The sequence below is a fragment of the Ptiloglossa arizonensis genome, chromosome 2 (genome assembly GCF_051014685.1).
Source record: "Ptiloglossa arizonensis isolate GNS036 chromosome 2, iyPtiAriz1_principal, whole genome shotgun sequence".
In the NCBI taxonomy this organism is placed as follows: domain Eukaryota; kingdom Metazoa; phylum Arthropoda; class Insecta; order Hymenoptera; family Colletidae; genus Ptiloglossa; species Ptiloglossa arizonensis.
The window spans coordinates 19,511,055-19,538,656 of NC_135049.1; the positions used below are offsets into that span (position 1 = coordinate 19,511,055).

Here is a 27,602-nt window from a genome sequence, read left to right on the forward strand (position 1 = left end):
ATATTCGCGTGCTCCGTAACCCCGAATCGCAGGGTCGAGACGCGCACTTCCGCTCTAGTAAGTTCACCTAAAATCGAGGTAATCGGGTTGCACATTACACCGTCCACGAAATCTCATTTTGAACGCAATAACACCCTTGGGGAGCGGAGGACGAGTCTTCGGACAAGAAGTCGGTGTGCATCGTGTGATTTTCACCATTTAAGTGTCCCAAATCGTTGTGTAACAATTATCGAACGCGATACACGATCCCGCGACGCTTCGAGACAGCGTGTATCGACACCACGTGTCCGCGTAACCGACAGGGCAATCTAAACGAACCGAAAGAACACGGTCGATTCTTCCGTTCTTACCTATAATACTGATAGCTCCGTGCAGTAACCGAACGAACGACCGTAAACACACGAATCTCAACGATCGTGGCCCGACCTCTCGTCGGGAGACTCCCCACCACCGATTCGCATCTCTCCTCATCGTCACCGCTACGAATCAAACATAATCGTTCCACCGGAGTTGGTCGCGCGCATCGAGCGCGCCATCTTTAATACTTAGCAGCTACGAATGTAAACCTAACGCGTTACTAATGGTATAAATAAAACATAAAAGACGAACTATGATCAGAGAAGAAAGAAATAGAAGCGACCGAAGTATCTCTGGCTGCCGATCATCGAGCGAACAGACTGGACCAGTAAAAATTCTTCGGAGCTCGAGGGGATTCCCCCTGCAGTCTTCGTTTCGTCCGTTTTCTTCTATTTCTCTTCTATTTTTTTTTTTTTATTTTTCCTTTGTTTTCTTTCTTTTTTCCTTAATTATTCTCTGGCACAGCCTTGTTCCTCCCTGCTCCGTCGTGGATCGTGCTAATCCCTCCTTCGGGATGTTTCCTCTCGTCCACGATTTTTCTCGCGACTGAAAGAGGGCGCGGACCTTGCGCAGGACTCGTCCAGGATCCCGGAGGGGATCTGAGAATCCCACCGCGGTACTCGACGTGTTGTACACACGTGTTCGAACGTCGAGCGACGTCCCTTCCACATCAGCTTTAATCCTGAGCTTGTCTGTCTCCCGTGTCTCCCGGTCATCGGCTCGTTTCGGAATGACATTCTCCTCGTATACTCTCAGGCGTGGATGCGCACAGGTGTCGTGTGCTCTCCATGGACTAGCTCAGTTTAATCGGCCGTAGTACGGTCTGTCGGGGATTCGGGGAGGAATATTGGGTACGGGACGCCTATAACACAGACAGTGATTAAATACTCTGGTGATGTTGAGCACGCGCGGCGATATAACGTGTGCTTTTTGAGAGAGAGAGAGAGAGAGAGAGAGAGAGAGAGAGAGAGAGAGAGAGAGAGAGAGAGAGAATGAGAGAGACAAAGCAAGGTGATGAAACTCGTGACTTTTTTGCCCTTCGAATACGAAATCTGGACGAATAGTAAGCCTTAAAAAATTTCAAAATAAAATTTTGGAAAAAAAAAACTAATGGTGAAAATTAAATATTGAAAACGGGTCCGAAGATTTTCTTCAAACTTTGCGTACGTACACTTGGCAGGATGATCTAAGAAGCGTCGAGAACTTCGAAAAAAGAAATTTCAAAAGATATTGAAATTGGGAAAATAATTTCTATCTTTGAAAATAGAAAAATGTCGATTTTTCTTAATAAGAGCTTCAATAACTGAATGTAACTTCCGGGACGATTAAAATTTCTCAATGAAATTTCGACGAAGCTTTCACCGAATAACTAACGATAGAATAGATAAATTCCAAACAATTTTCTGAAGCTTGACTACCTAAACGCAGTAAAGCAATTCCAACTTTTAAGCGACCAAATGGATTCCGCCGGTTCGCTCGAAAGCGGGTTGGGTAGTGATTTCGATCTCGTATCAGGGGCCAGTATCTTACACTAGTTTCGAACGATTTTATCCACACTGTCTTATGGTTTATTATGAACAGAATCGTTCGAATCTTGCGCACTGCCTGACGAGAAAAGTGAACAAGACACAACGAGTGCGAGAGAGATATCAACGATTCACTTTCAATCCATGGGTCGTCATACTTTTCTCAAAGACCTCGATTTGAATATAAATAAGAAAACATATTATTTCGTATAAGAAATAATATTCGTATGAGAATAAATATTCTATCTCCAAAAATGAAGAAATTATTCAATATCGACAACGCCAAAATGTCTCGTTCCGTATTTAAAGGGCTGAACGTAAAATGTCTGATCGACGTCCAGTTAAATTTGAAATTCCATTGGGAAAAGTCAGCACCGTAAAAAAATTAACGAATTTAACTAGACGCCGGAAATACTATTCTTTTATACCGTAACCAAGTGATAAACGTGCGAATGTATTTATGCATAAAACAAAACGGTCATTATTTAAATAAGAATGACACCTCATCGATTTCGATGATTTTCAAATGTGTTATACAAATGAACAATTTTTTTTTCACGTATAACCCCCGCTCAGACCTAGTTTCCTTATGTATCTTGTATTTAAACCACATTTTTTTCGTTAGAAAATACGACGATGTATTCATCTTTAATCATTTATAATTATTTTCACGGACCAATATATTTATATTATGCAAAAGTTTCGTCGTACGTTATTTTCAAACAATATTCAAACATTGAAATTTGTACTCAAACCTATGGAACTACATACATTTTGTAGTTTTTAACATTAGTCGTAGATTAAAGCAAAATTCTCTTTTTACATTTATGGTTCGAAGATTTCGTCCTATGTTATCATTAAACACTATATATACAATTCGATATAATGCTAGCAAAGGAAGTTTGTTAATATTTTAAAAATTAGGACTGAACGGGGGTTGTATGTGTAGGACAAAATTGTTTAAAATTATATTCTTTATAACATATTTTGCAATTATCGAAATCGATGAGACGTACATCTGATCTAAGTAATTACTAACAGAACATCTTTTCTATGCTGTGAAACTGATAATGAAAACATAGGTAATATTGTCGAGTACATGTCGGAACGCGAACTAGACGAATAGATCATCGCCTCAAGAGGGACATAAGTAATAACGATGACAATGCGGAACGGATGATTATGCAACGTGAAGTACGTAAATAGGAGCACTTATATAAATAAATAAACAATACAACTAAAGCAACACGGATGGAATGATGATATGCCCAAGGAAAATTCAACAGATTTGCACAACATGCTCAAGCAGTAGCGAAAAACACATGCAAAAATGAATGTACGTATAGAAAGAACGCTCGAGCTTCGCTTTTTTTCTTTTTTTTTAAATATTCATTTATTAAAATGACACATGAACCGAACCAGAACCTCGAACGTCTTTTTCAATGCACATAAATATAATGAGTTTTATTGGTATTACTTCACAAGATCCTGGATGCGTAAGGGGGGAGTATTAAAGGTCAGCAGACGTGGGGGGGAGGGGCGAGTTCAATCAAAGAAAAAACGAACGCGAATACGCATTCCAGCGTGCGAGGAAAATCGTGGTCTTCCGCACTTTCGTTGAAAAAAAAAATAGCTCAAACTTTCTAAAAGAAAAAAAAAGGAAAGTAACTCGTCGCGTAATCAGCAAAATGAAAAATCAGCGTGTTAGCGATTGAAAATCAAATCCGTCGTGTCGGCACAACGTACAAAAGCATTTGCAAGATATCCGGATAATAGAAACCAGCCCGTTAATTACAACGAATATACATATGTGTATATATATATATACTCCCACGGGCGGAAATGCGTTTCCGGTCGTCAGTTAACTACAGGCTTTTTCTGTCGAATTCTCATTCTTTTATATATAGAGATATATATATTTATAATCTATAACATGTTATTCCCTATATACACATTTATATTGCAGGAAAACAGTGTACGAATACCGCGCGCGCGTGCGTGCCCGCGCGATATTACAAACGTGTGTGAGTCGCGTGAGGTGCAACAATCCGAAAGTGATTCGCTAAGTAACCCCGTCAATGCGCCCCTCTTTGTCCCCGGTGCGCGCGATTTTGTACAACAATACACGGTGGATGCGAATTGACCGTTCGATCGGCGAATAATTCAATTGAACGCCGCCGTTCTATCGGACGTAGAAAAAAAGTTTCTATAAAAATCATGCGTTTAACAGGTATAAAAATTATCACGAATACGCTACTACGCGCTATCAAAACTAGCCGGGGAGCCGGCGTGTCTCGCGAAACCTTGGATATTAGTCGATGCTTTTATTTTATTTTTCTCTTTTATTTCCCGTTCCGTTCTCTCAAAGGGCTCCATTGATGGCGCGTGGGTTACTTAGGTTTCGCCCGTGACGTCGATCCAATTACCTCGCGAAAGTAACGTCGCGAAGAATCGTGGCGCTAGTCGCGGTTTCCGTCGATCAACTTTCCATCACATACGCTTCCGTTTTTATTGGTTTACCGTTCTTTAATCCGCGGTCGATACTTCCCTCCGTCGACAATTTACGTGCGTTTCGTGTTCTACGTATATGCTCTCGGCCCGCGGTGTACAAGAAGATCACACATAGCTTCGCGCTACACGGTGTTGTGTAAGCTTTTGTAACTAGAACTTTGCTACAGTTTTAAGGCTCTTAGATGGAAGCATGTATAATAATCCGTGGCGTGATGGATGAGTCACGGCCACGTGTGTCCGTTCACCGGTCACGGTTCCCGCGCGATTTTTCTTTCCTCTTCCTCTCTCTATTGCGCAAAAAAAAAAAAGAAAAAAAAAATACGAATTCGTGGTAAACGCGAGCGATCTCGCGTACGCGATACGCAAATACACATCGAACGAAACGAAGAACGAACGAATCGAGCAAACGAGCAAAAGTTTTCGTTCGAACGTATCCGGGTACTTGGTAAATTAATGATTAGGTACGCTCTAAGATCACGATTTCTCAGTACTTAACCTCTTCAGCAAGACTGGCACATATGTGTACGTTTCGTTTTCGTTAGTTACTTTAAGTATTACAAGCATGGAAGTGATCGTTAAAATTATGAATAAGTATACGTAATTAATTAATCGTCGTAGCATCGATTGTTTCACAAAGTGAATAAATATTCACCGGTTTATTATCGAACGTTTTTGGTCATTGTAACCTCGCTAATATTTCTTTGCTATCCTTGTAAAAATAGTGACCAAAAACCTACAGTATCGTAAGCAAAATATATTTTTTACTTTTTCATTCTACTAGGATATGTTTTTAGTTTATTATCGTGAACAAATTCGTTTTGCCACGTAGATAAGTCATTAAATATTATATTAAGATATTGGCAAACGTAACATTTATATTTTATAAGTATTAAATAATTACACACTCTTTAGGTACGCAACTAATAATGTTTAACAATTAGATGCTTGTTGAGACTTACGATGAATATTTATTCACGATTGAATTCTCCAATGATATAACGCGGCAAGATTGGCAGATGTCATGGATTAATATCAGTTCAAAATTTGGTTCGTTTCGAACGAAAAATATAATACGTCTCTGAAGAGGTTAGAGCGTCCAAATTAATCAGTCTGCCATAAACGCGCGCATATTCGCTTACTCGGTTCCACGGTTAAATGCTAGGTACGATAACAATATTATTCTAGTCTTTACATGGGGATTAATTATTATTTCCTTTGCATCCATCTGTTAGTGGTTTCTAGTACTGTTAACGGCAACATCGCTAAACATCGTCAATGTTAGTTCCATTGGATTTATATATAGTCCCAAAAAGTCGAGACTATATTCTCGAGGACCCTTCTTGTTTAGGCTCGATACGCAAGGTGTACCGTTACAGATCTCACAATACACGAAGTATAAATAAACAATTATACGAAGGCTTTTTCGAACGAAAGATCGGTTGATCGTTTAATTGACGGCACGAGTGTAAATGAAACATCGATGGGAAGTCGCGAAGACTATCGAAAGCTTCGCGATTTGCCGCATCACAGTCTCATCACTTATCGCCTTTCGTTGTAACGTTTGTAATAAAGATTCCACCCAGCCAGTATCATTCACGATGTAAATTTCTATCGATGAAATAATTTGTCTCCTTGAATGCTCGTACGTTTGATAAAAACCGATATATATGTTCGGTGAGAACCTGTTTTCGATAATGCGTACAGTATAACCTAAGAAACTGTCACAAAGTTATCGTCCCTCTGAATTATCCAAGTCGCGATCGATGTCGACTACCGAATCACTGAAGCAAGAAAAATAAAAAAATTTTATTTTATCGTTATAAGGTTGCTTTGTTCGAACTAGTGAGGTTCTTACAATGAAAACGATACCAAACACGATCATATTTGAACAACGTCGAATTAGAATGACTAATATATAACGAACGGAGCAATATTAAACATGTCCGATTAACGAGCGTTAACTGTACTTTGTCTCCGACGTGTACAAAGGCAAAGAGGTAGCAGCGATCGAATTTCATTTACCGTGTCTGAGAAGTTGCCACGGTTCGTAAGGTACCGAACCTGCGACTAATTCTTAGGCAATACTGTACTTTTGTAAATTTAGGCAATGATCGACGGAAAAAGTAATAGAAAAAAAAAAAGATTGCACGATTACGGAGGGTGGAACCCCCAATATTACCGCCGACCAACATCGAAGAATCTGGACACACCGAAGAACGATCATTTTCAGCGTGTGTATCTATCTGATATGCCCAGTTGTTGGAACGCTACGCCTCGTTACAGCTACATATTTCTAACGTCTCTTTCGACGTGCAACATGAACGACCTGTCTCAAAGGAACGTCTAAAATATAACTCGAAAATAAATCGTCTCGTAATCTACCGGAACATGGAACGTGTTACACGCTACTGAAACAAGTAACGTTACCATTTAATCCTATACAGTATATAATATAATGTCGTTAATCATAATCATAGTAATAATAATAATAATAATACCGTAATCGTAATTATTTCTGTAATTTCAACGTACGATCTACTCAAATCTGTCATTACAGTGCATAAAATGATTAGTACGTGTTTTATGTATATGCATTGTATATCTATATATGCAGATATATAGATAGTTCTGTACAATAACATTACAATAATACCACTTGTGGCTAATCGTGGGTCTTTCTTTTGTCTCTGTACCCTCGTTTTGGTGTTCTGCAATGAATGCAACGTACGCGATATATAGTTCGTACGAAATCAATTGGTACGTAACGATTCAACTGGTGTTTCGTGTTAAAGTGCGAACGATCGATCGATCAATCGTCGGGTACGCGAGCGCGACGTGCTTTCGCGAGAATGCGATTGATTCCGTGCATCCCAAACGTTTCGCGTGATTATATCGACAAGGTACGCCCCCTCGACCGGCATCGTGCGAACTATCGAGCGACAAGCGAACGCCGTACGGCTCTGGAAGAGTATCTATCTTATGGTAAATTTAGCGTAAAGAAAATCATGCTAGAACGGACAATCATCGCCAGGTGTCGTTAGGCCCTTTAAAATATCGAAACGAAGGAATTAGCGACGTGCACGTTTTCGCTTAGCTTCGAGAATCGACACGATCGCCATCGAGCAGAAGAACAAAGACGGTCATTCATTCGTGGTCCTTCCTATTTGTGTTTTTCTTTCTCTCTCGAATAGGATCGAACACGAAGGGCGCAGTGACACGAGTAAACGCGAGTCCATCGTCGTCGATGCTCTCGTAATGTCGTTATCTACCCAGGTAGACCTTTGACGTTCTGCTGTAACGAAAAATAATATTTTCTTTTCTGTAATTGCACTTCGATCATTGCCCTCGGTCATTCGCGCGTCACTGCGCAGAGACATTCGAAGAATCGAACTCGCTCCTAGCGTAGTATCGGTCGCACGACGACAATAACGCGTTCCACGCTTTCGGTTGCTGGCGATCGAACCGTGAGACCGTTTCTCGGAAATATTTACGGGTAGATACACGCGTTTCCTATAGGGAATCTTGCGCGAGCGAAACGGAGCAACATCGAATCGCGTACGTGGTTTAATATTTCGATTTGCCATCGATCAATATCGATCGTGGCCGAAACAAGAACTAAAAACCCGTCCACGGAATCTGTAGAACTGACATCTTCGAGTTGGATGAACGTCTACCGTTAAATACTTTACAATTTTAGATTCAAATTGCCCGGAATATATTTTACCCGTGTAACAACATTTTTATAATTTTATTACACTCGTCTGGTGCACGAACCGCGTACAATGCAACGTTTCTTTTTAATTTTTGCGACGAAAACTGGTGCATGTCTAAGTTTATACGAATACGTCATTTGTACTTTTAAATTAGCTACGATATTATTAATAGTAATGGCAGAGATGTGTAGAAGCCTGACTTGTTCGAATACGTTACGTACACGGGATTTTGTTTAATTTAATTTTTCCACAAAACGATTCAAATTCCGCGGATGGGTCAATCGTAAGCTACTACACGGGATATATACTTTACGTTTTAAGATTCACACGAATTAATCGCAGCACTGATCGTGAGATTATCATACCTGACAAACACGAGGGCAAAACGAATTATTCTATCGTATATAATAATAAATTTATCGAAAAAAGAACTTGAAGATCTCTAAGGAAGAGTTTACAACAAAATTTTACTCCACGTTCGAAATATATGCATACGCTCTAAACTTTTCTTCAGCACTTTCAACGAGCGGAAACAATGTGCAACTTGGAACATAATTTAAGTTAATCCCGCGGGCTGTTTCTCAAATAAATATAAAATGCTCCGCCCCCCTCAAAGTTCCCCTACAATAATCTTATCCAAAATTATATCTATGTACATTTATATTTATATATCCATATATAAATATATATGTAAATTATATATAAATATTACGATTATCGTACAGTCGAAGTGCTTTCGATCGTCGAGTAATGGATACGACGCAAAATCCGAAGCACGTTGCTTCGCGGGACGTGAATTCGTCCAATTTTAAAGAACGCGGTACATCGTATATTCTTCCTTATATACACGTACAATTTAACTAAATTGCCAAGCACGGTCGGGGAGCCTAGGAAACACGTTCCTTCGTAATGCAACACGCAGCTCCTCCTGAACGCCCGTCGCGTAATACACATTCATTATACATTGTTAACGATATGCGATTACTGTTATAATTATTCTGATCCGGTATCAGTTAGTGTCAGTTTAGACCTATTCAGAGAGAAAGATAGAGAGACAGAGAAGAGAGTGAAAGAGAGAGAAAGAGAGAGAGAGAGAGAGAGTGAAAGAGAGGGTTTCGCGATTCAGGATTTTCATGCAAAATCCTCGAAGCATTCTACGCTATATCACATCCTATGTCTGAGCACGTTGTTGTTTTTTCTTTGTCGTTAATATTTCATAGGGATTAGCTAGTTATGTATGTATATCTTCGTACGGTATTTAATATTAACGGCTAAGATGGAACTAAAATACGGTGAACATCTTAAGAGGTAGAGAAACAGTGACTGAATTCTTTTTTTTCTTTTCTTTCTTTTAACGATACTTAAACTTATTCGGTATTAACACAGTTTTGTCGCCGATTTGAAGATCGATCGATACACGATGAAACGAACGTTCGACAATCTTTTCGACATTTTCCCAACAGCATGACATTTTCTGTTTTTTTTTTCTTTTTCTTTTTTTTTCTTTTCTTTCTTTTTGCCCGTGACGAGCGAGACAAAAGAAAAACGGAATAATTTCGAAACGAATCTCTTTTTACGCAATCGATGAATTCACCGTGACTATTATGATACAAAACGTTTCTCATTCGCAACGGAATTCCGTCTAATCGAAACTACCTTTGATCACATTATAGGGTTCTGGTAGACTTTCCAGGATAGATTCACTGGAGATACAATTATATTGAAGATATACTGTCTTTATACATCTATCAGCAAGAAGATCGCACGCTGCTCTGCGCGCGCAGTTTCGACATTGAAAGTGAAACAGAAGTCAAATTTATATATATATATATGTGTGTATATATATATGTATATATATATATACCTTTTCTTTTTACATTAGATTCTGAAATTTTCTGCATCCTTCGATACTATCCGATTGGACAATTTCATCGAATAATTATACAATTGCACGCTGGTTATTCTACGGTTCGTTAAAGCATACGGTATTTAATTTTTTAATAGTTAATCCTTTCTGAAAGGGGGGTTAGAGTAATATACATGGAACGCCACGAAGCAAAAATTACACGTGTTACAAATATACAGAGACATATTACATTAATTCCAGTTTTCTACGTAGCATTATGCAACAAGCACACACTCACAGAGTGTTCACCTCTTTCTGTATATATGTGCACGTATATTAGTAACGATATACAATCTTCGAAGGCATCATCGCTGTTAATTCAATTTCTCGTACCATGCAAGAGAGAATAGAGGGGAGGGTAACGAAGAGTACGTGTGTCTGTTGCGTCTGTGTGTGTGTGTACGTATGTCCGTGTAAGAAAGAGAGAGAGAGAGCAAAGAAGAAAGAAACAACGGTTACGCGCAAAAATTGTTATTGAAAATTCTATCGAAAAACAGTAAGGACATCGAATTAGTGTTCATTCTCAACCCTGAACAGTCTACCAATCTACTTGCGCAACTTAAATAAGAGTACCCATCGTAATGGTGGTTAAGGGTAAGACTCCGTTATAGAAAAGTATGGACAGCAAGTCTATTTACTTGATCTTGAATGCATCCATCAGCTCGTTCACAGCGGCGTTAGCAGCGGCCTGCGTCGCAGCTTGCGTCACCCTCTGTTGTAGAGCACCCCCACGACTAAACATACACCACGTACACTCGGCTTTTACCACAGATCTCACTTTTCCAATGCCTTATGAAATGCATTAATAGTGTATACTGTACAGTAATCCCCGTTTGTATGTCACCGAAACGGGTCCGCTCGTTTACATACATTCGGGGAGAGCAACCTTTTCTTTTTCTATTTTTTTCTAACAGGCATCGACGTCTCTTGTCTCGAACCGAGGTCGAGACTCCCACGGTACTGTCACAGTACCAATAGTAGGAAAGAGCGAGCGAGACAGAGCAACAGCGAGCGAGTCTCGCATTACACATGTTCGACGATCGAAACTTCGAAGCAACACTACTACGTCGAGTATATCGGTGTGGCGCTTGTTAATGCAATTTTTTCTTTTTTTTTTTTAAATATTTTTTATCATACTTTCGCGATAATATTATCAACGAATCGGTGAGGTTTTCCCGATGAAAATAAATCCAAACTTATTTCGATTATTGTACGATTGAAGGTTTTTTAAAATTTTTTTGAACAATATTTAATCAAAAATCGTCCGAATTGGAACACGTTTGGATTAATTTTTTTTTGGATCCTCGGCAATATTTTGGTAACGTTCATGCGGGAATATAACGATAAACGCGGAAATTTTTTATTTTCACCGGTCGATGGTGATCACTGTCGTTTGCGATCGTTGACCAACGATTTATCGTTTGCATTGAACAAATAATAACAACGGTGGGAATGACTCCGTGTAGCTTCTACGCGGGTACATACAAGCGGGGTTTACTGTACACCTCGAACGATACAAATTTGATTTGTTTTGCAATTTTATGCCCGGTTATATCGTGTGCGTGCAATTATTGCTCCAATGATCGAAGGGAGAAAGAAGCTATTTGATCTTGGAAAGGGAAATACAATACTGGGATCGAAACGTTTGAAAGATTATTGTTTGCAAATATTTCAATGTCGCCTGTATTTGCGCAACTGGAACCATATAGATGACTTGCAAAATAATTGAACACTTTCAAAAATATATTTATTACTCAACAATCGAGCGTTATATATAAAGATATAATTTTAAACCAATTTGTAAAGGCACTCTCACAGTTGGTTGCGGTCTAACTCATTCTAGAATAAAAGTAACTACTAAGTAATAACCTTTCAAAAGTGCTCGATTATTTTTTGGATCGCTTATCAATTAATTTTTGTTATATTCATCTTGTTAATTGTCTCTAGAAAGGTAGGGACTCCAAATATCGAAACTATACGCTCAATAAGTTATTAGAGAATCTAAACAGAAAATAACAAACAGGTATTGCGCGATTAAGAATCAGTCGAATAAAAAAGATATGAATATAACAAAGATGACGGTTCCAAAACTCAAGGTTAAAACGGATTACGCGTACTACGCGGAATTGTCGTGTTACGATCGAGTGTTGTAAGCTTCCTTTGAAAAAAAAAAGTTTAAATGCAGGCACCGACATATCTGTCCCTAGTGAATGATTAACAAGAATTTTAAACCGATTTCAATACAGTTTATCGATATTTACGATAGAAAGAAAGAGAGTAAACGGTATTAGACCTAAAAGCTTTCAGACGTAACATGTATTGCAAGACCATCGTGTATCATTATATTACATTCTCATAGTTCTTTCACGTTAAATAAAGTATTGTCTCTCAAGCACATGTAAATGTATTCCATGAGTGAATTCTTTGTAATTAAAATGTCATGCTGTTAGTAAGCAAATGCATACTTATCCACTTGTGATAAGAACCCAAGACCATTTATTTTACAACGTTTTTAGTTGTATATACAGGCATCATGTACAATTCCGTCGAACTAATTTACAATGAAAGAAATATATCACTCTAGTTTTTATTTGTTAGGAATGAGCGCAATTTGTACATAGTGACTTTTCACTAGTACCGATTAATCGTAATCATAGACAATTAGGATTTTAATTAGAGGTGTGCAAAGTTTGTGTACGAGATCGCATACATTTCGTTCATAATGACTTTGAAAATGAGCATAAAGTCTTGGAGACATTATTAAAAGACAAACGATCGAAATATTATGAGAAATCTTGGTCGTTCTTACGAAATAATTGGACCACTCGAAAACAAATGCGGGTCATTGATACGGATTAGATGCGTGGCAGGTGAGATAAGTGACTCGTCAAAATTCTTGGGAGCTGTTGTTGGTCACTAGCTAATGTAAGTACTGTAAATTACACACCCCTAATTAACAGTGATCTTATAATCTGTAATATATGCAGACAGAACATGTAGCATTAGGAAATTGTATTTCGTGTAAAATGTACACTGACTAGATGCAATCTATATATATACATATATATATTTATATATACATATATATATGTATGTATTGATTAGTAGCGAATAGGCGAGTTAGTGCGAAGACTTATTGTCGGCGCCTGCAATAGAAAGTGACGTTAGCACCCAAAGCCCCAATCACACAAAGCTATATGAAGAAGCAATTGCAAATTTCCATTTGAATATTTTAGCGAAGATTATATCAAAAGGACCTTCACCTCGTTACAAAGACACAGGACTATCTTGACACAAACTGGCAGAACGTTGTTGTGCAAAAATTTCTTATGAGTGAAACTTGACAATTGATAGATACTTGACAGTACAGAGTGCTTCAAATTATGCATCTCTTTAATGGTTTCTAATACTAAACTTCGTAAGGTATATTTCTGTTAAATTATACGTGAGTTGTTTTTGTACTTACGATGGTATTAGAGGAGGCGGTAGGCCAGGTGTAGCACGCGTCGGTGGTGGTCCACCGGGTCCAGGTCGGTTTGGAATGGCTGGTGCTGGCCGGCTACCTGCCGGAACCGGTGGTGGCGCTCGAGAACTAGAAAGAGGTGGTGGCTGTGTCACTCCACGTCTTGGCCCACCAGGGGATGGTGGTGATAACCTGCAACAGATACGTTACGAAATAAATAATAGCTACAGAATTTATATAACATACAAAAATATCGGACTTGCGACTGAAACATTTTAATTGAAAATAGTAAATTAAGGAAATAATACATTTTCGGACTCCGGTGAACGAGCATAGTACAAATATAGTTGAGAAATTCACACTTAAGGCTTAATATTCATTGAGAGGGAGTAAGATAATAGCAAACGACTTTTCGAATGTTTTTTTGTTTTAACTTAAATCGTTCTCGTTTAAATGCTAACTTTCAGGTTGAAAGAGACAAAAAATATTTGGAATATATAAAAGAATGAATGATATTTTGCATTATATGCTAATAAGTATATAACTGAGCATACATGTGTACATAAGCACAAACTAAATCTGCTAATCGAAATTTGGGTAGGAGGTTCTTTTCTATAATAAATAAAAAAACACGAAGCATATAAAGTGTATATACAGGTATGGACAAATTTAATTTTTCTTTTTACGGTTTTGAATTAAAAAAAAAAAAAAAGAAAAAGAAAAAAAAAGAAAAATAAAGGTAATTAGTAACATAGTAGCTCTTACCCAAGACTGTTTCAACGGTGTTCAAGTGTATGTGGCAAAAGCAGGCAGTACAAGATTGAAAGATACCAAATTAGTTAAATGCATAAGCGACAATGAAAATAATAACATAATTGTTACCTTGGATTCTCGCCAGACGCCAACCAATCATTTTTCACTGGCGGTGGCACAGGGGTGGAAACTGTTGCCATCGAAACGTCTCCAATAATACGAAGTGCCTCTTTGCAGGCATGATACATGCGCAACATTTCTTCCCGTTTTTGTGCTTCTTCGGGTGATTCCTCCATCATTGAAGCCTGTAATGTACATTAAGTAATTTATTCCTAACTTAAATAACAAAGTTAAATTGCAAAGTGGATTAAAAACAAAAAGGCTAATATGATAAAATAATGATGACAGGCACATTTATTAAGTTTGGTGAACTGAGAGAAGGGAAGGGAAAGAAGATTTATTAGGACATCAATATTTAATTAAAGAAAGGTAATACAATAATATTATATTACAAAATTTCTTTGTAGGTACTTACAATTAGAATATTTAAAACTTATATACATTTTTACCTGATCACCACTTGCATAGAGATGTGCCAGCAACTCTCCATTAATGAAATCCTTTGCATTGTTAATGATCAAATGCATAATTGACTTTGGAACCAGATCACGAGTAGTCTTTGTAACAATCTTCATGTATGAGTCCACTAAATTCCTAATAGTTTCCACTTGACGTTCCAGTTGAGGATCCATAGACGATTGAGCTTCTGATCCACCCTATAAATACGTAAATTATAAGTTTTATATAATTATAGCAACAATCAAAGAAGTTAAAATTGTATATTTACGGTATGTTGCGATACGTAAAAAATATTTAAAAAATTGCAATTGCAATAATTGAAGTGTTATTGATTTTATGTTCAAATAGAAATGCTGCCAGGAAAAATAAAAATAAAGTATTATTATAAACAGCACATACGTATTTTAGTAGCATACTATATTCATAATTAAAAAGCAGAGTCGGGTGGAGGTGTCCTATATTTGTGTGAGTGTTCAGTATTTTGTATGTCTACAAGATCTTACAATCGTACCAACCTCATATCCTTCCTTTAGTTGATTTAGAGGCAAGAAACATTCATTGCAATGTAAGAATTTAATTAATTCTTTACGAAACTAACAAATACACAAATTGTGCAATTTATACTTGTGTTAAAATATAATATTATTAATATTAAAATCATTTTGTTCAAATGCAAGAGCTGCTTTATATTTTGTAGTTTTTTTAACACGTTTATTGCGCTTTATAAAAAGCAAAAATTTATTATATATTTTGATGCTAAAGTAGAATTAGCTTTTATTATTATGAAGCTCTAATAATCAAAATAAGCTCAAAATATCATATAATATTTTAAACTATGATATTTTGTAAAAATGTTAAAAATAAATTATTATTATACTTCATTTCTAAAATGTCACACCACCACACACTTGAAAACGTAATACTAACAAAAATTTTTGATTACGTTTTTTTGTATTAACTCACCCGCTGCTTATCCTAAAATAAATCAAAACAAACTTCTCTAATAAACAAAATAAAATGTATGTTGATTCGTAATAACTATCTTGTCCTTTCACCGGTATAAATAAACGAATAAAAACAAAGAACAATACTTATTTGAATATATAGAATGTGTCACAAAGTTGGGATGATTCGTATCTACTGTTTTGTTAAAGATAGGAGTATCAAGTGACGAGAATACTTTAATTTGCAGTAGCGGTTAATTAGAAGTTGTATTAGATTTTCATATCTGATAGTATAGAGCAAATAAGAATGTAAATTCTCCAGTTATATCTTGTAAATTTTAGAGAAAATAGTAGAAAAATTACTTTAGATATTCTCATTACACCGGACAAAGATCCAATGAAATATAGCTTACATGAAACATAATACGATATAGAACGTACATTAAAGTGTGCCATTAATTATACTTATGAAAAAAGTAAAATCATGAAAAGATAGAATTTTCTATTTTTAATGAAACATTTTATGCTCCATCTTAACTATGTGATACACCCTATATATGCAGTATATTTAATTTTATAATAATGTAGAAAAACTCACCTCTCCTTCTCCATTTGTTTGCTCAGTTGATTTTTCGGGATATACACCAGCTCTGAGAAAGGAGGCCTTCCAAGAATCAACATCATCCTGTGTTTCACAACTCAATTCAAGTTGTTTGTAATCCTTATATACATTTCGACCCTCTGGATTAAATAAAGCAAACAAATGACGTCGAGACATGAATCCTTGTTCCAAATCGCGCAATTTCAACCCATCTAAAGGTAGCATATATTTCTTCTCACGTTCCTAAAAAAAAATAATAAACGTGAATGGTGTTGATATATTATTAATTATACTGCAGGGTGATTCTCTCGTTAGTAGGTTCCAAAGGAGTATCGCTATTTAAACTCGCGGCGGAAGTCTCACATTTGTATACAGTAATCTGTCGATTTAGAGGTCGGTGGGTGTTGCTGTTGTGTCAGGGATTGGTCGACGACCACGAGTACTGAAGTGGGGACACCTATATTTATAAAAGAGAAACAAAATACGACGGCAGCACGCTTTTGAAGTCTACTGGTGAGAGAAGCACTCTGTATAATTAAAATTTTATAATTACTTCTTCATCTTTGAACCAAGAAATACTTTCTGATGTTAAGACAAACCAATAATCTCTGGAACCACCTTTCATTATACCAAGATTATGAATACACATGTACCCTTTACGTATTACTTGATTGCCTAGTGTATGACGCCCAGACTTAACAGCATTTTCTGAAGATTGTTGCGCACTGTAACACAAGGAATAATGTATAATGAAATGTCAAATAGAAGAAAATATTTTTAATACCCATGTACAAAAATTTATTATAACAACTTGCCACAAAAACTTGTTAGTTTATTGTATAAAAAGAACTAGTAGGGGAAAAACCTAGCAACTTTTTATTAACTTACACAGACGTTCACACAATTTCAAATTTAATTTGTTGCTAAGTAAATTATAAATATATTAAATAATTAAAATTTTCAAAACATGTGCATTTGCAATATAAAACCATTAAAAATGAAACATGACAAAGAAATAAGAATACAGATAGGATAATTACATGGACAATATATTTTTTTTATTTATAATTGATTATAATAAGACTCCAATAAAATTTAAAGAATGTAATTTTACCTTTTAAATTGTTTCAATTTATATATGAAAACTATAACATACAACCACACCAATTCCATGCATATACTCTTTCATACAGCATTAAATGTTACACTTGTATATTTCTGGATGTGCACATCATTTATAACATGAAAATACACACAATATCATGACTACTTAATCAACACTGCGGTAATTTAGGAAATCATAATGCATAAAGAACTGCATAAGCGCATGTTACATTCATTGTGGAAAAAAGTCAGAAATGGTGAAAGAATTTGATAGTGCTGTATGAAATATACAATTTGGAGCATTTACGAATGATTTAAGCAATGAATGGTTCATTTGGTAGTATATTTGTTTTGTGCAAATATATACAAAAAATTAAAATAGTTAAATTTTCAATAAATTATGGTCAAATTCTACACTATGTAAAATTATATAAAAAGTGTAGGCAAAGAAAACTCAATAACAATTTATACGTAATAGTGTGTAATGTTTGACAAGATTTCTGTTCATTTTCATTAATTATATTTCCATTTTCTCTGTACATAATAATTAAAATTTGATTTGTATTGTCATTATTACAATTTAACTGGTATATACATATACACACATGTATGAATATAATTTTTACAATTGTACTATATAATAAACTATTATTAATAAAATGTTGAACAATGAATAATGTATTTTGATTTATTTTTTAAAGAAACAAGAATTTGCTAAAAAAAAATGCACTTTATATTTTTTTCATGGTATGGAATATAAAAATGAATTGGAAATCACTATGTTACGGATTATATTTTTTGTTATGAAAAGAATAAAAAAAAAAAAAATAAAAAAAAAATAATAACCGAATGCTAGGGAAAGTTAAATAAAGAATAAGCATAAAAAAATAAAGAGCGTGAAAATGGTAAAGGAAGAAAAATGTAGTGTAAATCTTTGTTCCAATGTACTTTATAATTCTTACCTTGCATTATGGCTACTGGCTGCCGCGCTGCCGATATAATTAAATTATTTCTTTAATTGTGAAGTATTAAGAATTAATGAATGGAAACAAATGTCAGGAGATGTGTATATGCTATGTTATTGAAGGAAAGACATACATACGTTAAATGTTTGTAACAAAATATTAATTTGAGCAATATTAATAATGTACAAATGTCACAACAGTTAATCATAGTCAAGACCAATAGCTGATGATTAGGGATTATTTTTTATATTGAGTATGTCTTGCCTTTAATGATATAAAAGGATGTGTTACAGCAGAAGTTATAATATTATGATACTTTGATTCAATTATTCTTAATCATATAATAACACAAGACATAATATACAAATGTTTTTTTAGGATTCGCGTGGTATGTTCCAAAAAATGAAAAGCCGAAGTAAAATATTACTATAGAGATGATATGAAAATTAAATTAAACCTACAAAAAAATGTTTACAATATCTCATTTCCAAATTGTTTTTCGCATTCTATTTAATAATTTCAATTTTGAAAATGAATTAAGTTTCGAATACATAAAATAGAAAAATGAACAAAAATTATGTTCGTTAGATAGAAATAAAGAATTAAGATATAGAAGTATGCATATTGCAAAGAAGAAAAATATGAGATACACTTTAATATGACTATATATATATATATATGTATATATATAGATATATGACACAAAGTGCCATACAAATATACATGAAATAGACAGAACAGCAGTAAATTCTACTACTTATTAATGATACAAAAAACGTGTACCTTAGCTTTGAAGGACAAAATGGACTAACAATATTTGCTAGTTTAAAGCTTGCTATGTGAACTGATTTTAGCAAAGCATGCACATTTGACATACACCGTATGAACCTGATTACAAACACCATGTTAATATAATTAAGTGTATATTATTAAAAGCAATTTAACTTATACTTACAGATTTTATATTTTTATTTGTAATAAAAACTTTGTTTAATTCAGGAAAATACGGTATTATCATATATTATATATGTGAATATATATTTGATATACACTCAAATACATATCAACATACATAACACAATTTGCATTAAAAAAAAAAAAAAAAAATGTAGCAAGCAAACTAATGTAACTAACTGTATATGTAATCTGTGAGTTTTATTATTATCTTTTTTTCATTTAGGAAACCTAAATTAAAATGTTTTAACAAAACGATATTTTTAGAAAATATTGTATCTGTATTAGTAAAGCATATTATCATCATGTGAGCTATACTATGTGTTGAATTTACATCTGTCATGCAATATATAATTCATTTCTGCAAGTCAGAGAACTTTTTCTAGAGATTAACCTTATAGAATAATCCACCAGAAGTAGAATATCAAATTATCTGATGTTAAAAATATTATAAAGAATTGCATAGCTTTTTTAATAAGTTAATCTGTTTTTATCACAATTTATCAATATGTTTTCAAATTGGAAATTAAACCAGAAGGAATTGAAAGAACATTTTAAATCTACAATTGTATATTAAAACTGATATTATTGACTGGTAAAGTTGATCATTTACTGTAAAACATAATATAATCAATTAATTGAACAATAAAATACGTTTATATCTAGGTTATAGAATATTTAAAACAATATCCTGTAGAAAAAAATATAATTTCCTTCTTTGTATTCGTATACATTAATTCCTTCTCTATTCAAGTACACTATTTTACCAGCTAAATAGGTACTAATGGAAATAATTGTATGTTCTGTTTCTGGTGGACTCCCTTGTATAAACATGTAATTTTGTATTACTCTTGTCTCATATTAGAAAGATTTGCATAAACATAACTAATAATTAATACATATGAGAGATTTTATTGTCGGAAATCATAAATAATAGTATGATTATTTTGAATACTTGAAAGATTAAAGACACATTCTTCAAATGAGAAATATCAACATTTTTGGATATGAATACATTAAAAACTATAGCTGCAGTCATGAATGTAAAAGAACAACATATAGCGCTAAATGTGCGATCTTTAAAAATAAAATTTTTCTATCGTATTATTTACTTTCTTGATTTTGCTGAGTAACTACAAAAACATATAATTTAACATTTAAATAACTTACTTGGCAAAACCAATAAAATCTTCATGATTCGTATTCATATATGCCAGTTCACAATCAACCAAAAGAATCAACTGCTCCTTGCACATCTGTTCTCGTTGCCTAATGTGAGTAGTTATGATACGTTCCGTTTCTTCCCTCAATCTAGGATAACGTGACATCTGCCATACAAAATAAGAATTATATAAACTATAAATTATTTCAAATTTCATTAACAAGGAAAAAGTTCACCTACCCTATCTGTACAAATGCGTACAACATTACTGAGTTCCTGCACAACTAAGTCTACACATTTTAGGCTAGGTTCTTTGAGTCTATTGATTTGTTTCTTGACTATTGCCTCAAAGGCCATGTCAGGGGTAAACAGACCTACCCTGATACCTATGACATTACACAGGTGTTAATATATTTTTAAACCAAAAAGAGGATCAATGTATTTCTGTTCTATAAAAAAGTGTTAAGATTGTAACATTAATTTACCATGAATATTTCTAATGGCAAAAGCAATTTCTCTTCTCAATTCTTTCTCATCAAATTCCATTTTAACTATTTCAAATGGAAAACGTTCATGGAATAATCTGTTTATTTTAGCACCTCCACTGAGTTCATTTGTATTGATTTGTGCAGATCCGGAACCTTCAATAGTCCTTTCAAAATCTGATTGAAGTTGTTGTATCATCCTTAAAAATATTTTTCTTTTAATCAGTGTATAGACAACCATAAAAGATTAATATTAATTATATGGGTAGAGAGTCACAACATTTAATATGATAAAATTATAAATTTAATATATTTTATTAAAATGTTACAATTTGAAAACATTTGTTATTTTTCACCATTTAGTAGGTTAAATAAAAACGTACAATGTGTTAAAATTGTCATGCAAATAATACACACATTGTTAAAAACAATGAAAAAGATATAATACCTACATATACATTTGAATTGATCTGAAAAATAAGAAAAAGCTCTAAAATGTCAAGACCCTCCACCCATGATGTGCTTTAAAAGAAGACTACAAAAGGTAAGTTTAGTTTGTAAAAATAATATTTACGAGTACATTATAAAATGCAAAACATTTTACATAAAATTTGTTATGTATGCATTCAGTATGTGTAACTTTTTCCCTTTGTAAATATAAGGATTTATTAAAATTGTATTATATTAAACAATCAAAATATTAAAGGAATTACAATAATAATAAAATACATCACGTACAGTAAAATATATTTATAAAAGTACTTACTGCAACATAGCTTTTGTTTTAATGGCAGGATCATCAGGTCTGAAATGTTTGTATTGGTCTACATCTTTTTCTAATGTAAGCAATTGTTTTTGTAATCTGTCTCTCAATGCTGGCAAAGTATCCCTGATATGATTTGTCAATTGTTGATTCAAAACTCGTTGCAAATACGGTGTTCCTAATCTATCTGCTAGGTGGCGATAAGATGGATGGCTAAATGCAGAAAAGAATGTTACATATATTTTGTTAAATCATTAAGTTGTGCAATTATTCTTTATTAATGATTTATACCTCAGGAAAAATTTTCTTTCGGCTGCTAAAGCATTTTTTATATCTTTTCGACCTTCTATATCTTTCTGACTCCTATTAACAACACCTATATAACCTCGTCTTAGGGGTAGCAATTTATTTTCTAAAATGTCTCTTGCATCAGTACCATCATCCATAAGATCCAATTTTGTAATAACACCAATTGTACGTACACCTTAAGAAGTTTTCAATATAAAAATTTCTGTCTGTAGTTATTAATACTAAATCTTATATATGAGTAAAGATATACCTTCAGGATCTACTTCTTTAGCAAGCTTAAGAGCATCACTGTTTGCTAAATCTGTGTTTGCTGGAGTTACTGCTAATATAAGACAATTTTCTCTTTTGATAAATTGAAAAATCATAGCTTTGATTTGAGCTTCTATGTCTGGTGGTTGATCTCCAATTGGTACTTTTGTAAGACCAGGTAAGTCAATCAAAGTTAAATTTAGAACTAAGCAATAATAAACATTAATTTAGTATGTGATTGTATGTATTGGTATAAAGAACAATGAGAAATATATTTACCATTAGGTGAATATACTCTTAAATTTATGGGTATATTAGAAATACCCTTATTACTGCCTGTAACCCTGTCTGTTTCTGCTTCAATTTCCTTCCGTACTTCATCAAAATCTACAAACTTTTTACCTTTACAGTGTAAAAACTCAGCATTTTCTATAGAGAAGAAACAACACATTAAATAATTTATAGAATTTTTATAGTATGCTCTTCTTAAGTAAATTTCTAAATAATCTAATATTGGTTAAATATTTTTAGTTGTATAAACTTTATAATGAAACTCACAATGAGCTTGATTTCCTACTTATCAAAAGTTCACTGTCACAGGAAATATGATAATTTTATAGATAACACTTTATACGATAAACAATGAACTTTTATAAAAATTAAAAATGTCAAAAAACTTTTACAGAAAAATGAATAATTTTTAGAAAATATTAGAGAAAAAGTATTCATGTTGAAACATATATGAAAATAGGTTTTTATATAATTTGACCTAGTTATATTTCAAGAATTTTATTTTTAACAATTCTACTTTTAAATATATTTTATATATATAATTTATATAATTTTGTAATCTAGTTATCTATGTGACTCACCAGTTGTACTGTTAATCAATTGTAAGATAAGTGGTCTTCTGGTTACAATGCCTGATCCTCTAGGTAAGAAATCCCTGAAAAATATTATTATAGTGTTACAATTATGATAATTTGAGTATAATAAAAAGTTAATATATAGCGATATATTTTAGATGTTGCACAAAAAGATATTGAATATGACAATAAATTATAAAATGAATAAGAATAAAATATTGATTGGACATTCTTATATCATTTAGGTATTGGAATTGCTTTATGTAAAAAATATAGATCTTAAACAAGAATAGTTGCCAACAAAGAACAATGTATCTTATAATTGTACTACAATTGTAAATTTAATAACCACATTTTTAATATTTTTCTCCATTATATAAATTAATTACTTCTCACAGTATTGTAATAACTATTGTATGACAGTAAAATTTTATACAATATATAATATTTAAACGATTTTTATGAAGTTAATCTAGAAATTTCTATATTAAAAATAAATTTATTAACATTTACATTAACGTATGAGTTTGGATTGATCATGTTAATGGAAAGTAAGATTATACGGCCTATACTAAGAATAATTAAATGAATGATTGTTGCAAAGGATACTTGGGGCAATTCTACGAAAAAGTTATCATAGTAACGAGAAAGAATAACCGTTTGACAGGTCGCAGTGTAGGCGGTCTCATATCATAAAGATATAGTTGATTTTCATGTCACGATCGATAGAGATTAAAATAGTTAACCTAAAGGGGTACAGAAAAGGGGGATAGACAAATTAAAATAACTGATGACGGATATTAAAACTATAACGTGGCGTAGTTCGCCACGCCTTTCATGAATCGTCTGGGTATTCTCCTAGCTATTATATATAATTCTTGGAACATCTTACTGGAAAAAAGACACTGAAATCATCGAAAATGAGATACTTACTTCCCAACAAAGTTCTCAAGAACAGAACTTTTTCCTGCACTCTGACCACCTACCACAGCAATTTGTGGTAGATCGAGTTGCATGTGCACTCCAAGTTGTGTGAATGCATCTTGCAGCTTGTTCACGATTGGGATTAACTGTTCCATACCCACGTTTCCTGCCATTTTGTCGAGGCTGTTTGCTCACTGACCCAAGAACACGATCGTTTTCAGTTTTACGGCTGTGTCCTGTGGGCGACACCGAGCTGCCACCACTTCCACGCACAACCGTCGAGGGTAGCTGCCAGAAGCGATCCTATTCGTTTTCGTGAAACACGCACTACCAAAATGGCCGATTTCGCGAAGGCACGTCGGTCTACATTGAATTTCACCGCATTTTTCCAAAAACCGCGACCGCGAACGGATCACAAATGAAAGATGTCAGCCACTGCCCTACTGCGAGAAAGTCACACCACAAACTTCCACGACCACTGCGTTCATATAAATGAGATCCAGTGTACGGACCAAGGCACGTAACGTTTCAATCGATAATCGAAGCGTGCGCATAGGCGCCTTCATTGTGACCCACTTTTCGTCGCGAGATAAAATCCATATCGTCCTCCTGCTGCTGACCTTTTTCCACTTCCCACTGTAATTTGTGCTCGAAGGAAGCTGGAACTACACCTTTTGCCGTTTGTTGATCCTGTCGCGATTAATTTCTTTTTGAGTGTCCTCATTGATTTTGAACGTTACGCGGCAAATATTTTTACTGGCGCGGAACATTTAGAATCATTATGAAAGTAGGCGGTGACCAATGAGAATATTACTTTCTGGTTACAATTGCATTTGTAAAAACGATTGTCCCATTGGTTCATGCTTAATAGATAAACGTTTATCATACGAAAATAGCTTTTATACTGTAGCTGAGTGTATGCTATGATTTCATTCATCCAAATATCATACATTCTATTGTAATTTCCGATTGAAATAAGTAATGTCAATTAAAATAACTGGTCTCCATGGCGTATTTTTATTTTATAAGAAGTATTTGAAATACAAATGTAAAATAGGATATTTTGTTCAAAATAGAATTCATTTGTGTGAATTTATTAGTTAGAATTATTTATTTGATAAGAAACTCATTTCCATTAAACATTTAATGAATCAATACGATAAATATGTAGTATATATATCTAGAATATTTAATTGGAATGTTAACAATTTTAAACACAACTGAGACTGCGTAGTATAATCGTCAAATATCTTTCTAAACTTTTTTCAGTTATGTATAAAATAAAAATTACTAGGATTCAAACGATATTATTGGTTAGTGTAATCTAAGTGCGCAAAAGTAATATTTTGATGTGTTAAAAAATAAAAATTATATGGTATTGTTTTATAAGAATAGAATAAAGAATTCTTTAAATTATTTAAACATAAAATTTTCACTTTCATGCATATTTTCATTTTATAGAATAGAACCAAGAGCCAATAAAATGAAAGGATTAAAGAGAATTGAAGTTGGTAATTTGTAATCTTACCCTGTCGTAGGTTGTGTTTGCACCTTATACGATGAGAAAGACAATTCGTGATCCTTCGTTAAGTAATACGTTTAAATCTTGTGCCTAAGATGAATAAAAATCGAAAGATCGATTTAAACTGATTCGGTAGAATAATCGTTGAAAATAGAAATCAACTATAAATTCAGTACACATATATGTAGTAAGTGAGGGCGCGATCAGTATTTTCTTGCAATACGAGTCCAAAATGTCAGACATCGATAAATGGATAGAGATTGCAAAAGAGTGCAAGTACCTTCCTGAAAATGACCTTAAGGTAAATAATATACTTGAAATATTATGCCCTGCTGTATCAATTTGAATATATTTGATTGATATATTCGATACGATGTTAAACGCACATTTATAGGTGCTGTATGCCTCTCAATAATTAAGTTAATTTTGTTTAGAAACTTTGTGACATAGTATGTGACTTATTACTAGAAGAATCTAATATTCAACCAGTGTCCACTCCAGTAACCGTATGTGGAGATATTCACGGCCAGGTAAACTTCATACTTTTGTCCTAATCTCAACATCACGTCGATATCTGTAACAGATAACGATATCTATTTCGACATTGGAAGTACAAAATACTTTTTTTAATTATTATTTAAAATCGGTTATCATGTTTCAGTTTTATGATCTAGAAGAATTATTTCGTAATGGAGGCCAGGTGCCTGATACAAATTATATATTCATGGGAGATTTTGTAGATAGAGGGTATTACAGTTTAGAAACATTTACCCGTCTTCTTACACTTAAAGCTAAATGGTCTGATAGAATAACATTACTTCGAGGAAACCATGAATCCAGACAAATTACTCATGTTTATGGTTTTTATGGTTAGTATATATTTTTTTCAGAATTTATAAATTAACACATTCAAAAATGAGTTAATATCAGTTTATTATTTCTGCATGCATAATAATTACCTTTGTTATTATTCCCCATGCAGATGAATGTCAAAACAAATATGGCAATGCTAATGCATGGAAGTACTGCTGTAGGGTATTTGACTTGCTCACAGTTGCTGCCGTTAGTATTCATAAATAATAAATGAATTTAATATACGTATATGTGTATGCATTGCATATAAATATAAATGTTTTTGTTTAGTTAATCGATGAACAAGTACTTTGTGTACACGGTGGATTATCTCCGCTCATTAGAACACTAGATCAAATTAGAATGATTGAAAGAAATCAAGAAATTCCACATAAAGGTACTAGGATTATTATTTTAGAATGTTATATACGATATGTTATACCATACTTGTGAATTTTATTTTACTTTCAGGCGCATTTTGTGATTTGGTGTGGTCAGATCCAGAAGATGTCAAATCATGGACTATTAGTCCACGCGGGGCTGGCTGGTTATTTGGAAGCAATGTGACATATACATTCATGGAGGACAACGACCTTAAACTTATTTGTAGAGCTCACCAATTGGTTCACGAAGGTATACATTTTTACATAGGTATAATATAATGGCAGTATACAAGACTAGAAAAATAATTGTTATTATTGTTTTATTTACAGGTTTGAGATACATGTTTGACGATAAACTTGTAACAGTGTGGTCAGCTCCAAATTATTGTTATCGTTGTGGTAACATAGCTAGTATTTTACATTTCTCAACTGTCGATCGAACAAAGCCAGTGCTATTCCGTGCAGTGCCTGATTGTGAAAGAGTAATTCCACCTTTAACCACTACACCATACTTTTTGTGATCTAACTTAGTGGTCTATTTATTTGGATGCAGAAAAGTGGTATCTGCGTTTAAGTTTTACGGAATTACATGACTGTTTCTTCATGTTGATGGACACAGGCTGGTACTATGACGGAGCATAAAATTTACCGAAGAATATCTAAGGATGATATTATCCAGAATTTTAGTTTAAAAAATTTTTTATGTTTTTA

At 33.8% G+C, this 27,602-nt stretch overlaps 2 protein-coding genes across 13 annotated transcripts; one reads left to right on the top strand and one right to left on the bottom strand.

Moving 5' to 3' along the window:
• Positions 1–1,078: 1,078 nt before the first annotated feature.
• Positions 1,079–25,778, bottom strand: Shi (dynamin-1 shibire). 12 transcript variants are annotated; one of them, XM_076327415.1, is made up of 20 exons: positions 25,663–25,778; positions 24,144–24,824; positions 23,217–23,290; positions 22,624–22,773; positions 22,346–22,549; positions 22,078–22,270; positions 21,790–21,999; positions 21,476–21,493; positions 21,024–21,223; positions 20,779–20,924; positions 20,547–20,704; positions 18,420–18,446; positions 16,907–17,078; positions 16,351–16,596; positions 15,772–15,783; positions 14,799–15,005; positions 14,359–14,534; positions 13,480–13,605; positions 10,652–10,747; positions 1,079–1,219 (listed from the first exon to the last, which is right to left on the bottom strand). In XM_076327415.1, exons 2-20 carry the CDS (start codon positions 24,305–24,307, stop codon positions 1,156–1,158), a joined length of 2,643 nt encoding a protein of 880 aa, XP_076183530.1. In that variant the 5' UTR covers positions 24,308–24,824; positions 25,663–25,778; the 3' UTR covers positions 1,079–1,155. The 12 variants fall into 12 exon arrangements, with proteins under 12 accessions (XP_076183530.1, XP_076183521.1, XP_076183523.1 ...); XM_076327406.1 differs by having other exon boundaries at positions 13,480–13,668; XM_076327408.1 differs by lacking the exon at positions 21,476–21,493 and having other exon boundaries at positions 13,480–13,668.
• On the top strand, positions 25,615–27,413 carry Ppv (Protein phosphatase V). Its single transcript, XM_076327422.1, has 7 exons — positions 25,615–25,957; positions 26,091–26,186; positions 26,318–26,525; positions 26,639–26,718; positions 26,800–26,905; positions 26,980–27,141; positions 27,222–27,413. Exons 1-7 carry the CDS (start codon positions 25,889–25,891, stop codon positions 27,410–27,412), a joined length of 912 nt encoding a protein of 303 aa, XP_076183537.1. The 5' UTR covers positions 25,615–25,888; the 3' UTR covers position 27,413.
• Positions 27,414–27,602: the final 189 nt, after the last annotated feature.

Bases quoted from the DNA above. Each gene is read 5' to 3' on its own strand.
- Shi (XM_076327406.1), bottom strand. From the start codon at position 24,307: ATGGCAGGAAACGTGGGTATGGAACAGTTAATCCCAATCGTGAACAAG. The intron at 20,925-21,023 runs GTAAATTAATGT...GTAATGTCATAG, and splicing joins TGCCATTAGAAATATTCATG to GTATCAGGGTAGGTCTGTTT. The intron at 17,079-18,419 runs GTAAGAATTATA...CTTGTGTTACAG, and splicing joins GCCAGTAGCCATAATGCAAG to TGCGCAACAATCTTCAGAAA.
- Ppv (XM_076327422.1), top strand. From the start codon at position 25,889: ATGTCAGACATCGATAAATGGATAGAGATTGCAAAAGAGTGCAAGTAC. The intron at 25,958-26,090 runs GTAAATAATATA...AATTTTGTTTAG, and splicing joins TTCCTGAAAATGACCTTAAG to AAACTTTGTGACATAGTATG. The intron at 26,719-26,799 runs GTTAGTATTCAT...GTTTTTGTTTAG, and splicing joins ACTTGCTCACAGTTGCTGCC to TTAATCGATGAACAAGTACT.